Raw genomic sequence first — 13,229 nt, 5'->3', positions numbered from 1 at the left:
CCATTTCCCCTCCTAACACCACCACAATCATCACACTGCTGTCCCTGTCAATGAGTTCTTTCTCTTTTTTTCTCTTTTGCTCAGTCCCTCCAACCCCCAACTGCTACCCCTGTAAAGCTGTCAGCCTGCTCTCTATCTATGAGTCTGTCTCTATTTTGCTTGTTAGTTTAGTTTGATCATTAGATTCCACATATGAGTGAAATCATATGGTGCTTGTCTTCACTGACTGGCTTATTTATCTTAGCATAAAGTGCTCTAGGTCTATCCATGCTGTTGCAAAGGGTAAAAATGCCTTCTTTTTAATGACCAAATAGTATTCCATTGTGTAAATATACTTTAGCTGTTTTATCCTCTCACATACTGATGGAACCTTGGGCTGTTTCCAGGTCTGGGCTATCCTAATAAATAAAAACCCTGGGTCATAATGTCCAGTAACAAGGGACCTCGACCAATGAATGGCAAGTCAGTCCTGCAGTCAGCGCTGGGTTGCTGGGGCAACCCAGGCTGACTGATTCTGCTTCAGGTGCAGTGCCCCAGCACTGACTGCTGAGGGGGCTGTGAATCAGGGACAGAGTGAGGCCTGAAGAGAGAAGTAGGGATTGATCTGTTGCCTCTGTGTCAGCTTTTGATCAGCACTTGCCTCTTTCTCTCCCAGTCTGGCCAGCAGCCGCACATCCATTTCTTTGCAGGCCTCCACTGGGGCTGCTGATCAGCCCCGCCTTTCTGATCAGGCCCCATCGACAGGCCCAGAGACACTGACTGGCATAGAAATCGATCAATCAGAACCAAATCTGGGTAAAGTGTGAGGAGCCAATGGCTGCCTTGGAGGTGGAACTTTTGATGCTGACTGGCAAAGAAACTGACCAATCAGAACCAAATTCGTTGGCACATGAGGGGAGTTAGCGATGAGATCAGGCCTGCAGGGGAGGTGTGTTGGGGGCAAGATCAGGCTGGCAGGGGAGTGCCGTTGGGGGCAAGTTCATGCTGGCAGGGGAGGGATGTTGGGGGCAAGATCTGACCGGCAGAGGAGGGCAGTTGGGGGCAACCAAGCCTGCGGGGGAGGGCAGTTGGGAGTGAGATCAGGCCAACAAGGGAGGGCATTTGGGGGTGCTTAGGCAGGCAGGCAGGTAAGCAAGTAGGAGCCAGCGGTCCCGGAATGCGAGAGGAATGTCCAACTGCTGGTTTAGGCTCAATCCCCTAAAGGGTTCCCGATTGGAGAGGGTGTAGGCTGGGCTGAGGAACCCCGAATCCATGCATAAATTTGATGCACCGGGCCACTAGTTGTAAATAATAGTGCAATAAACATAGGGTGCACATGTTCTTTCAAATTGGTGTTTGGGGTTATGTAGGCTCCCCTGTTGTAATTGAATCTTGATTGCTATTGGGCTGTTCATGCAGGGGATCCACACTTAGACTGGCTGCTATGAGGCTCAAACCCCAACATGGCATGTGAGCTCCTGTTCAGGTGTTGATCATACGATATGGTATTTGCCTCAGGAGGTTTTGATGTCTGCTGAGATCTTGCTTTGGATATACTGTGTGTGAAGCTTATTGGATCCTGCAGTGTTGTTGTCTGAAGCTGGTCACTGGGTGTATTGCATATGGGACTCTTGTGGGGACTCTGATGTAGGACAATGTCAGATGTTGCCTGTGACTGGCCCTGGGCAACCTGTTTGGAGGTATGAATCATCCAGAGTTTGTGGCTGCCTCTGCTGGACCTGGGTGTGTGTGCAGAAAGGACCAAGTTGCACACCAAGTCTGGCTTTTACCAGCACTGGGCTTGGGGAAAGGCAGCAAAGTTCTCAAAGAACCCAGCCTGTTCACCTTAGTCACTGAAAGAGCCTCTGGCTGTACTCCTTAATAGGGCATAAGCTCCACAGGGTGTAGTGAGATGAATTCCACAGGGGGGAGCTATTGCTTTCCCTTAGGCTGCTAACTCATGGAGGAGAGTGCTCTGCCTGAGAAAGATGGCTTGTGCAGTGGGGGAATGACTCAGTATAGAGATCCTGGAGGCTTACCCTTCAGTGCTCCTCCCTGAGAGTCACCAACCCCAGACTCTCCTCCTGTGGCTCTAGTTTGCTCTGCCTTCCCTCTGCCAGAGCCTAAGGTGAGTGACTGTGAATGGATTTTTATGCATTGCCTTTTTAAGGGCCATCTCTTCCTGGTGGGCAGAAGCCCTGCTGCTTTTCACAGCCAGATGCTATGTACTTTCTGGCTCTGGTGCTGTGGGCTGGGGAGCCAGGCTTGGGATTTAGACCCCACACTTCTCAGGGTGAACACCCTGCAGCTGACATATACCTCCGGAACCTCAGCTGCCACCTGTGGGAGCCCTGCCAATCCTCTTGCTCCTTCACACTTCTTATCAGTCTTATGTGGCTTCTTCTATAAGTCCTTGGTTACAAGGGTTTTCTGCAGGTCTTCTTCAGGATGATTTTTCTATAATTTAGTTTGGTCCTGAGAGGTGGTGAGTGTAGCTTCTACCTAATCTGCTTCCACCTTGGATCTCAAAATGTTTTGAGTATATTTAATTATAAAACAAATTCTGTTTCCTGAGTGTGTGTGGCTGAAAACTGTAGCCAGCAGCCTGGCAGAAGAGGGAATGACTTGAATCATTATCATTAAATGAATTCCATAGTTTATTCAGATTTCCATAGTTTTCACTAATATATCTCCCCCCCTTCTGCCCCCTTTTCCACAATCCCCTGTACGATACCACATTACATTTAGTTGTCCCGGGTTGGGGCCTAGGAGGAGCCTGTAACCAAGGTAGGTGCCTTTGACCTGCATGGAACCTGGATCTTTTGGTCTGCAAGCCGAAGCTCTATCCACTGAACCAAACCCACCAGGGCATGACTTATGGCTATTGATGTTGACCTTGATTGCCTGATTGAGATAGTGTTTGTCAATTTCTCCTCTTTAAAGTTTCCTCTTCTTTTGGATGGAATATGTACATAAATTATTTGGACTACTTTTAAACAGGAAATTTTACTCTTCTCACTCATTTATTAATTTTAAAAATCATTTATTTATATCAGTATGGGCTCTAGGAGTTTAGAAATTTTAAATGAAAAAAGAAGAAATGCCTTGGAGAATAGAGTCCTTCTTTCCCTGAATACTTGTGCAGTCTAAAAATGTTTGTACTTATACTTTAGCCATTATCTGGTAGGAACAACTGAAAATATGATCAAAAGTAAAGGTACACTCGAGAAACTAGATGATGTTAATAGGCATAGGTAGTAGTTGCGTATGCACTGTAAAAGCACACAATTTTACTTTCACAATTATAGCACCTGAAAACAATAAAATGGCTTTTTAACTATTTAATGGCAAGAATTTCAATTATTTGGTCCAAGGTTCCTACATGACTATTACCCGTTTTTCCACCTCTCTTTCTCTTTTCTAAGTTTATCCTTTTTTTCCCCACATTATATCTGGGTTTGATCTTCAGTAGTCAGTCTACGCTAAGCAATCACATGCCTCTTAGGATGTCTTTCCCAAATTATGAGCTCTTTTGATATTTTGATTAATTCTCTTAATCTCTAACATTCTTCTTAAATCAAGAAACAATGTAAGTCTGAATATTGGAGAACTTATTTATTTAACCAAGATTTATTTATCCTACCCCTAAATTCAGGCTTATTCTGCTTGAGTCTATGACTTGGCACCATCGATGTTAATGTTAGTGGAAGGCATCCAGCACTCGGAAGTCCTGTTTTTTCTTCTTCTCATATTTCACATGCAGTAGTCTTCCAGAAAGGACAGTATTTTCACTGATTTTGAAATTGCCCTATTAGCATCTTCTCATTCCTGAAAAATGGACATTTTAAAATGAGAAGAAGAGCTCTGGAATGCACACTTTTCTTTGAGATCACTTTTAAAGCTTCAGTAAAGAATCTTCAGTTACTTTTGTGTAATCAGAGGCTCGATATTGAAGTATTCTCAACAAATGAGAAATGGTTTCTCAGCATTTATACTCCACATCAGGAGAAGGCTTTATGGCCAAACAACTTTATTTATTTGTGTTTTCTTTTTATGACATTGAGTATGTTGAGAATCTAGTTTCTGAAATGTGCATTTATTGAAGAAACCACTCAGAATGAAATAAACCTAAACACAAGAGAAATAAAGAATTTGATTTTAGCTTTTGCATGATAAGAGACAAAGGTTCCTGGGGACAGAATAGCTTGATGAATCTCAGAATAAGAAGAAACCATTTATATGGCAAATGCATATAAGCCTAACCAATGGGACATAAACAACAGGTGGGTGAGGGCATGAGTGGGGGTGCAGTGGGTGTTAGTGGGGGGATAAGGACACGTATGTAATACCTTAATCAATAAAAAATTAAAAAAGTAAAAATGATGACAAACATGTACTTATCAATAATAACATTAAATGTAAATAGATTAAATGCTCCAATCAAAAGGCATAGGGTAGTTGAATGGATAAGAAAACATGACCCATATATTTGCTAAAGGATTCACATGGACTGATAGTGAAGGAATGGAAAAATATTTCCAGGCAAATGGAAATGAGAAAAAAAGCTGGGGTTACAATACTTATATCTGAGAAAATAGATCTTAAAGTAAAGGCCATAACAAGGGATAAGGAAGTTACTACATAATACTAAAGGAAGCAATTCAACAAGAAGATACAACTCTGGCAAACATATATGCACCTAATACAGGAGCACCCAAATACATAAAACAACTTCTGGAAGATATCTAGCAAGAGATCGATAGCAATACAGTCATAGTAGGGGTCTTTAATACCCCACTGACACCACTGGATAAATCCTCTAAACAAAAAATCAGCAAAGAAACATCAATCCTAAATGACTCACTAGATCAGATGGACTTAATTGACATCTTCAGAATATTTCACCCCAAAGCCACAGAATATACATTCTTCTCCAGTGCACAGGGGACATTTTCAAAGATAGACCATATATTAGGACACAGGCAAAGTCTCTTCAAATTCAAGAGGATAGAAATCATAACAAGCATCTTCTCAGATCACAATGGCATAAAACTAGGAATCAACTATAATAAAAACAATGAAAAAAAATCAAACACTTGGAGGCTAAATACCATGCTATTAAACAATGATTGGGTTACCAGAGAGATCAAAGAAGAAATAAAAAACATTCTGGAAACAAATGACAATAAAAACATAACAATTCAAAATCTATGGGACACAATAAAAGCAGTCCTAAGAGGGAAGTCCATAGTTCTACAGGTCTACCTAAAAAAACAAGAAAAGAATGGTAATAAATTATCTAACCCTGCAACTTAAAGAATTATAAAGAGAGCATCAAGAAAAGCTTACAGTATCAGAGCAGAAATAAACGACATAGAGACAAAAAAAAAAAAAAAACTATAAAAGATCAATGAAACCAAGAGCTGGTTTTATAAAAGGATAAATAAGATTGATGAACCTCTAGCCAGGTTCACCAAGAAGCAAAGAGAGAGAACCCAAATAAACAAAATCAGAAATGAAAGAGGTGAAGTAACAACTGACCTCACTGATATACAAAGGAATGTAAAAAAAAAAAATACTACAAACACCTCTACTCCAACAACCTGGATAACCTCTATGAAATGGATACATTCCTAGAAAAATACAAGCTTCCGCAACTCAATAGGAAGAATAATAAAACCTGAATAGAAAGATAACTACTGATGAAATTGAAACAGTAATAAAAAATCTTCCAGCAAACAAATGCCCTGGACCAGATGGCGTCACAGGGGAGTTTTAGTGAACATTCAAAGAAGAACTAAAACCAATCCTTCTCAGACTATTCCAAAAAATTCAAGAGGAAGGAACACTTCCAAGCTCTTTCCATGAAGCCAGCATCACCTTAATCCCAAAACCAGATAAAGACAACACAATGAAAGAGAATTATAGGCCAATATCCCTCATGAACATAGATGCCAAAATCCTCAACAAAATTCTAGCAAACCAAATCCAGCATTACATTAGAAAGATCATATACCATCACCAAGTGGTATTTATTCCAGGGATGCAAGGCGGGTAAAATATCCGCAAATCAATAAACGTGATACATCGCATAAACAAATTGAGAGACAAAATTAAAATAATCATATCAATTGATGCAGAAAAGGCATTTGACAAAGTCCAACATCATTTTCTGATAAAAACTCTCAGCAAGGTGGGAATAGAAGGATCATACCTCAACATAATAAAAGCCATATATGACAAACCCACAGCCAACATCATATGCAATGGACAAAACTAAAACCATTTCCCCTAAGAACAGGAACAAGACAGGGATGCCCACTCTCACCACTCCTGTTTGACATAGTACTGGAAGTACTAGCCATTGCAATTAGACAAGAAGAAGAAATAAAAGGCATCCAAATTCAAAAAGGAGAAGTAAAGCTGTCCTTATTCGCAGATGGCATGATACTGTACATAGAAAACCCTAAAGACTCCATCAAAAATTATTAGACTTAATAAATGAATTTGGCAATGTAGCAGGATACAAAATTAACACCAAGAAATCTATGGCATTTCTATACACCAGTATTGAACTTAGAGAAAGAGAGACTAAAAAGCAATCCCATTTACCATCACACCAAAAAAATTAAGATACCTAGGAATAAACTTAACTAAGGAGGTGAAAGACCTATACGCGGAAAACTACAGGACACTGAAAAAAGAGATAGAGGAAGATGTAAACAGATGGAAGAACATACCGTGTTCATGCTTTGGTAGAATCAACATCATCAAAACGTCCATACTACTCAAAGCAATCTATAGATTCAATGCACTCCCCATTAAAATACCAACGGCATATTTCACAGACCTAGAACGAACTTTCCAAAAATTCACCTGGAATAAAAGACCCGGAATAGCCGCAGCAATCCTGAGAAAGAAGAACAAAGTAGGTGGGATCTCAATACCAGATATCAAGCTGTATTACAAAGCCACTGTTCTCAAAACAGCCTGGTACTGACACAAGAACAGACATATAGATCAATGGAATAGAATAGAGAACTCAGAAATATACCCAAGACACTATGCTCAATTAATATTTGACAAAGGAGGCATGAACATACAATGGAGTCAAGACAGTCTCTTCAATAAATGGTGTTGGAAAAATTGGACAGATACATTCAAAAAAGATGAAACTAGACCCCACCAACTTATTTCATACACAAAAATAAACTCAAAATTGATACAGGGCTTAAACATAAGATGGGAAACCATAAAAATACTAGAGGAATCCACAGGCAGAGAAATCTCAGACATATGCCGAAGCAATTTCTTCAGTGATACTGCTCCTAGGGCAATGGAAAATAAAGAGAAAATAAACAATTGGGACTACATCAAAATAAAAAGCTTTTCACAGCAAAAGAAACCATCAACAAAACAACAAGAAAGCCCACTGTATGGGAGAACATATTTGCCAATGTTATCACCAATAAGGGTTTAATCTTCAACATTTACAGGGAACTCATACAATTTAACCAAAGGAAGATAAACAACCCAATCAAAAATGGGCGACGGACCTAAATAGATACTATTCGAAAGAAGACAGAACGAAGGCCAAGAGACATATGAAAACATGCTCAAAGTCACTAATCATCTGAGAGATGCAAATCAAAATGACAATGTGGTACCATCTCACACCTGTCAAAATGTCTATCATCAATAAATCAACAAATGACAAGTGCTGGTGAGGATGCGGAGAAAAAGGAACCCTTGTGCACTGCTGGTGGAATGCAGACTGGTGCAGCCACTGTGGAGAACAGTATGGAGTTTCCTGCGGTCTGAGGTCAAAAAACTAAAAATGAAACTCCCAGTTGACCCAGTAATCCTACTTCTAGGAATATACCCCAAGAAACTAGAAACACCAATCAGAAAGGATATATGCACCCCAATGTTTATAACAGCACTATTCACCATAGCTAAGATTTGGAAACAGCCTATGTGCCCATCAGTAGGTGAGTGGATTAAAAAACAGTGGTACATCTACACAATGGAATAGTACGCTGCAGTAAAAAAGAAGGAGTTCTTACCATTTGCAACAGCATGGATGGAACTGGAGAGCATTATGCTAAGTGAAATAAGCCAGTCAGAGAAAGATAAATATCACATGATCTCACTCATTTATGGAATATAATGAACAACATAAACTGATGAACAAAAACAGATCAAGAGACAGAGAAACATCGATCAGACTGTCAAACGTCAGAGGGAAGGTAAGGGAGGGTAGGGCAAGGGGGAGAGATCAACTGAAGGACTTGTATGCATGTATATAGGCCTAATCAATGGACACGGACAACAGGGGATGAGGGCATGATTGGGGGCGGGGGGAGGAATGGGAGGGTAATGTGGGAATAATGATACATATGTAATAACTTAATAAAGAAATTAAAAAATAAACACATCTTAAAACACAAATAATATATTTTAATTTAACATAATTATAATGTAGATCCTTGGGTTATGTTTGAGATCCATTCCTATGGCGTGATGTAATGTGATTTTTCCCGTAAGTAGGAACCCTTATGTCACTCACATGGAGCACATACACAGCAGTAATGAAGTGAAACAATAAAAAAAATTTAAAAGAAAGATAACAATTCCTGACCTTTACTTGTGGTAAATCTATACTAATAAAAGGGTAATATGCTAATTAGACTGGGAGACCTTCTGGACGTCCTTCCTGAGAAAGTCATGGTGGCAAGGCCGTGGCAGAGGAAGTTAGGGGCGATAAGGCGGGCAGGGGAGGGAAATTGGAGACGAGCAGGCTGGCGGGGGGGGGGGGGGGGGTAGTTGGGATGATCAGGACTGCAGGGGGGCAGTTGGGGGCAATCCAGATGGCAGGGCTTGTCGTAGGAGGGAGCAGGTTGGTAGGGGGGGTAGGAGTTGGGGGAGAGCAGGCCGGCAGGGGAGGGCAGTTGGGCATGATCGAGTTGGCAGGGGGGGCAATTGGATGTGATCAGGCTGGCGGGGGGGGGATGTTAGGGGTCATCAGGCCAGAGGGGGGCACTTGGGGGTGATTAGGCCATCAGGCAGAGTGTTTAGGGGTATGAGGCAGGCAGGCAGGTGAGTGATTAGGAGCCAGTGGTCTCGGATTGTGAGAGAGATGCCCGATCCCAGATGGACATCCCCTGAGGGGTCCCAGATTGGACAGGGTGCAGGCCGGGCTGAGGGACACCCCCCATGTGCATGAATTTCATGCACTGGGCCAGTAGTAAATAATAAAAAACATAAAGCAAATATGTACATACGTCAAAATTACGGAACTTTTTTCTTTTACAAATAAATGGGAGATGGCGATGTAACCACAAAACAATGTACGTCGAGCCAGATGTAACATGAGGATCATCTGTAATCTCCAAAAAAGAATGAGAAGAGTGGTATTGTTTCACATTTTTGAAAATTTTCAAAATGTCTAGTTCAAAAATCTATTTGCTAGAAAGAAATATTTGTTTTTTAAGAAACATTTCCAATTTTTATTCATAAAATTAATCCAAACAGCAGAAGAGATATACAGAGCCACATATCAATGACAAACCAGGAAGGAAACAAAATATTCCAGAGACATCTTGAACAATTTTAAAGAATACACACCAGGCTAAAAACCTACAGCTAAACCATGGTTGCTCAACAGGTTACATTTATTCCTGCATGTTCTCAATAAGTTCTTCCTTATATTTGCCTTTTCATTTCCATCTTGTCGAGATTTGGCTTTGTTCAAGAATTTTTTTCTGATCTTTGTCCAGTTTTAGCCTGGTGATAACCACCTTGCTGGGGTGAATGCCCACGTGGACAGGTGTGCCGTAGCCTTCTCACGCTGCACCTGCTCCATGTAGATGACATGTTTCTTCCTGTACACCTGTACTACCTTGTCGATTTGCTGTCCTTTGTACTATCCTCGAACCACCTGGACCGTGTCGTCCTTGCGGATGGGCATGGAGCTGATGTTGTACTTAGGCTGCAGCTCCTTGGAGAGCGGGGAAGACGTGATCTTGGGGCACATGTACGAGGGGGCATTGAAGTGGGGTTTCCGGTTTTTGCTGCGGTCCGAGGTCACGAAGGGGTTGAACTTCCTGGTGACTGGCGCTGGAAGTGCTCACAACTAGAGAGAAATATTTAAACTGTTTTTTTTTTTGAAGATTTCCCCCTCATTGTCAAGTTTAAAATATAACTTTGATATCTTTTCTTAATAAATTCATCTTAGATATTGTTTTAATAAGGTGGTTGTTAGAGAAGTTCTCCTGTGTTTTCATGGAGAGGAACTTCATAAATGGGTTCAAATTTTTCTTTAAGTTTGAGGTATGCCACAACCTGCATGGCAATGTTCAGGATCTGAAGGAGGGACTGATGCCCAAATGAAAATGCTAGATGAAAATATGAATTATTAAGGGGTGGGGCCAGTTGGAGTCTTTTTCTTGAAGAGGCACCCAAGACCAGTCCCGTCTGCTTTTTATTCACGTTGAGTACACATTTTCCCTTTAGCAATGCATACAGGCAGATCAAAGGTAAAGTTTGGTATACAATGTAAAATATCAAGTCAGGAAATTACCTTGAGCCATTGCAATCACAGGAAGGCAGTCCATTGGCCTTGCAATATCTCTCTTGCACTTTTGTGCTAATTGCTGTTTGCATTATCCTTCAGCAGAGGTCTTTATGTTCATTAAAGAGTCATAATCTTTCTGGTCACATCCTTGAAAGCTTGTTTTACTTGTTTATTTCTTAGAGTGTAAATGAATGGGTTCAACAAAGGGGCTACTGAGTTATTGAGCAGAGCTACTCCTTTATTGAAGGCAATTCCCTCTTTTGCTGAGGGTTTTATGTACATGAATATGCAGCTGCCATAAGAGAGGGAGATGACAATCATGTGGGAAGAACACGTGGAAAAGGCCTTTTTCCTTTGCTGAGCAGAGGGGATCTTCAGAATGGTCCAGATGATGTTTGTATAGGAGATACTCACCAACACCAGAGTGACCACCAAGGTCACAAATGCTAAAATAAAGTCAACCAGCTCCAGGAGTTTTGTGTCTGAGCATGATATTTCCATGAGGGGCCCATAGTCACAATAATAATGATCCAGTATATTGGAGGCACAGAAATCCAGCTGACTGGTTAGGATGATTGGGGATATGATGATCAAGAAACCACCTAGCCAGGAGCAGAGAACCAGTTGGGTGCAAACCCTGCTGCTCATGATGGTTGTGTAATGCAGGGGTTTACATATGGCCACATAGCGGTCATAAGCCATGGCAGTCAAAAGGTAAAACTCTGTGGCCCCGAGGAGTATGGCAAAGAAATACTGAGTGAAGCAACCGGCAAAGCTGATGCTCTTCTTCCCAGTTAAGATGCTGAACAGTAGCCTAGGAGTAAAAGTGGTTGTGAAGGAAATTTCTAAAAAGGAGAAATTCCGGAGGAAGAAATACATGGGAGTCTGGAGGTGAGAGTCCAGTAGTGTGAGGGTGATGATGGTCAGGTTTCCAATAATACTAAACATGTAGGTCAGGAAGAGAAGTATAAAAATGACAAGTTGAATTTCTGGGATGTCTGTTAGTCCCAGAAGAATGAATTCTGTCGGAAAGGTTTGGTTTTTCATTGTTAACTTTTACAGCCTAGGAAGGTACAAAGGAACAAAGTTGGTGTTTACAAGGGAAGAAGAGTGCAGGAGCATTCAGGAGAGGCTAAGGTTTTTTTGTTGAATTGATTCAACACCCTCGCCCCCCACCCCCCGTCAATTTGAGTCAAATGAGATTTTCTATTGGATAGAGGCTGCCTCTTCACAAGAATTTTTGTTGAATTCCCACATAGGAGAATTTTTCTCCATGGCTCCTTTTCAGGCTCTTCATGTACTTTCCTAGTGTATCTTCTAATCCAATGCCCAAGTTATCATTTTCTCCATTTAGTGTCTCTTTGAACACTGACTTTTGACCTTTTATCTGCTAATTTGGCAGTGGTGTCTCCTTTCCATCACTCTCTTGGTCTTAGTGTGAGAAGAAAAGCTAACTATGTTAGCTCTTAGTTGAGGGACCTTTAGGAGGGAATAAGCAATACTGTTATAACTGTGTATCCAAAGAGATCCCCAAATTCCCTTAGATTTTTAGAATTTGTGGACCATTGTGACTAATATCAGTCTCTAAATCTTTGCAGTCAGTGTCTGCTTTCCCTCAGGTCCCAGTTTGCAGATGACATGATACTGTATATAGAAAACCCTAAAGACTCTACCAAAAACAACTAGAATTGACTAATGAATTCAGTAAAGTATCAAGGTACAAAATTAAAATTCAGATGTTAAATAAAGTTAATATTCAGAAATTGGGAACATTTTTATATACCAATAATGAACTATCAAAAAGAGAAACTAAGAAAACAATCCCCTGGTTAGCCAGAGACTGGTAAGATTCCTCAGGGAAGGAACAACCTAAGACAGGCACAGTCACAGAGGGGCCATCAGGAGAGAACCTGGGGGTCAACAGAGGTGGGGCACAGACCCTCACCCCCCAAGTTTGCAGGGGCCTGAACACTCACCCCTTCTGAAGGAAGTCTTCTGCCCCCAGGGCTGCTTAACGTCCCATGCCCAGCTCAACTCGGGACCTGGGTAACAGACAGAGACTTGGCCCACAGCAGCTGCCCTCTCACTCCAACAAGAACTGTTTGAGTTGTCTTGTACCCATGGTGTGGGGAAGTGGGTTTATGATATCTAAATCCAGCCTACCACCAGGAATGCTCAGGACCTACTCAAGAAGGCAAATAATCCTTTCCACTAATATTTACAGGGTAAAATAAGATTGTTGTTAGAGTAATAAATTTGATAGTAAAATAGTAGTCAAGTTTTCAAGCAAATTTAAATTGGCTAATTGAAACAAGCAAATATTCTAGAAAAATTAATTGTACTGGACAAAAAGGTGTTCCTAAAGTGTTAACTAAAATTTTTATTGGTAGTTCATCTCATGATAAAATTGCACACCATGTAATGAACCTAAAACAATAATATTATAGCGCAAAAAATTAAAATTTAAAAGCCATCAAGACTACATTATAAAATTTTCAAAAGCCTCCTAATATTTAAATAAAAAAGGGGGGGGGTAGTAGAAGAATATCATGTAAGGAAAAATATCCTGTAAGTAAATTACATCTAGAAAATTAATACTTTAGAAAATTAATTGTAAGGCTAAAAGCAAGACACCCATGAAAAACACACAAGGTGTCAAAACAAGCCAGAGGAA

General features: G+C 40.8%; 1 protein-coding gene and 1 pseudogene across 2 annotated transcripts; both read right to left on the bottom strand.

The window, feature by feature from the left end:
• Positions 1 to 9,653: 9,653 nt before the first annotated feature.
• LOC307101059 (ribosomal protein uL24-like) lies at positions 9,654 to 10,571 on the bottom strand (annotated as a pseudogene). Its single transcript has 2 exons — positions 10,562 to 10,571; positions 9,654 to 10,092 (listed from the first exon to the last, which is right to left on the bottom strand). The product of its transcript is annotated as a ribosomal protein uL24-like (transcript).
• Positions 10,572 to 10,672: 101 nt separating this feature from the next.
• Positions 10,673 to 11,602, bottom strand: LOC307101868 (olfactory receptor 6C4-like; the record flags this gene model as incomplete). Its single annotated transcript, XM_079775348.1, has 1 exon — positions 10,673 to 11,602. One exon carries the CDS (start codon positions 11,600 to 11,602, stop codon positions 10,673 to 10,675), a length of 930 nt encoding a protein of 309 aa, XP_079631474.1.
• Between the last annotated feature and the right edge of the window lie 1,627 nt (positions 11,603 to 13,229).

The sequence above is a fragment of the Cnephaeus nilssonii genome (assembly GCF_951640355.1).
Source record: "Cnephaeus nilssonii genome assembly, chromosome: 6".
NCBI classification, from domain to species: Eukaryota; Metazoa; Chordata; class Mammalia; order Chiroptera; family Vespertilionidae; genus Cnephaeus; species Cnephaeus nilssonii.
The sequence above is the reverse complement of the archived record's forward strand: the minus strand, read 5'-3'. Positions and strand labels throughout refer to the sequence as shown.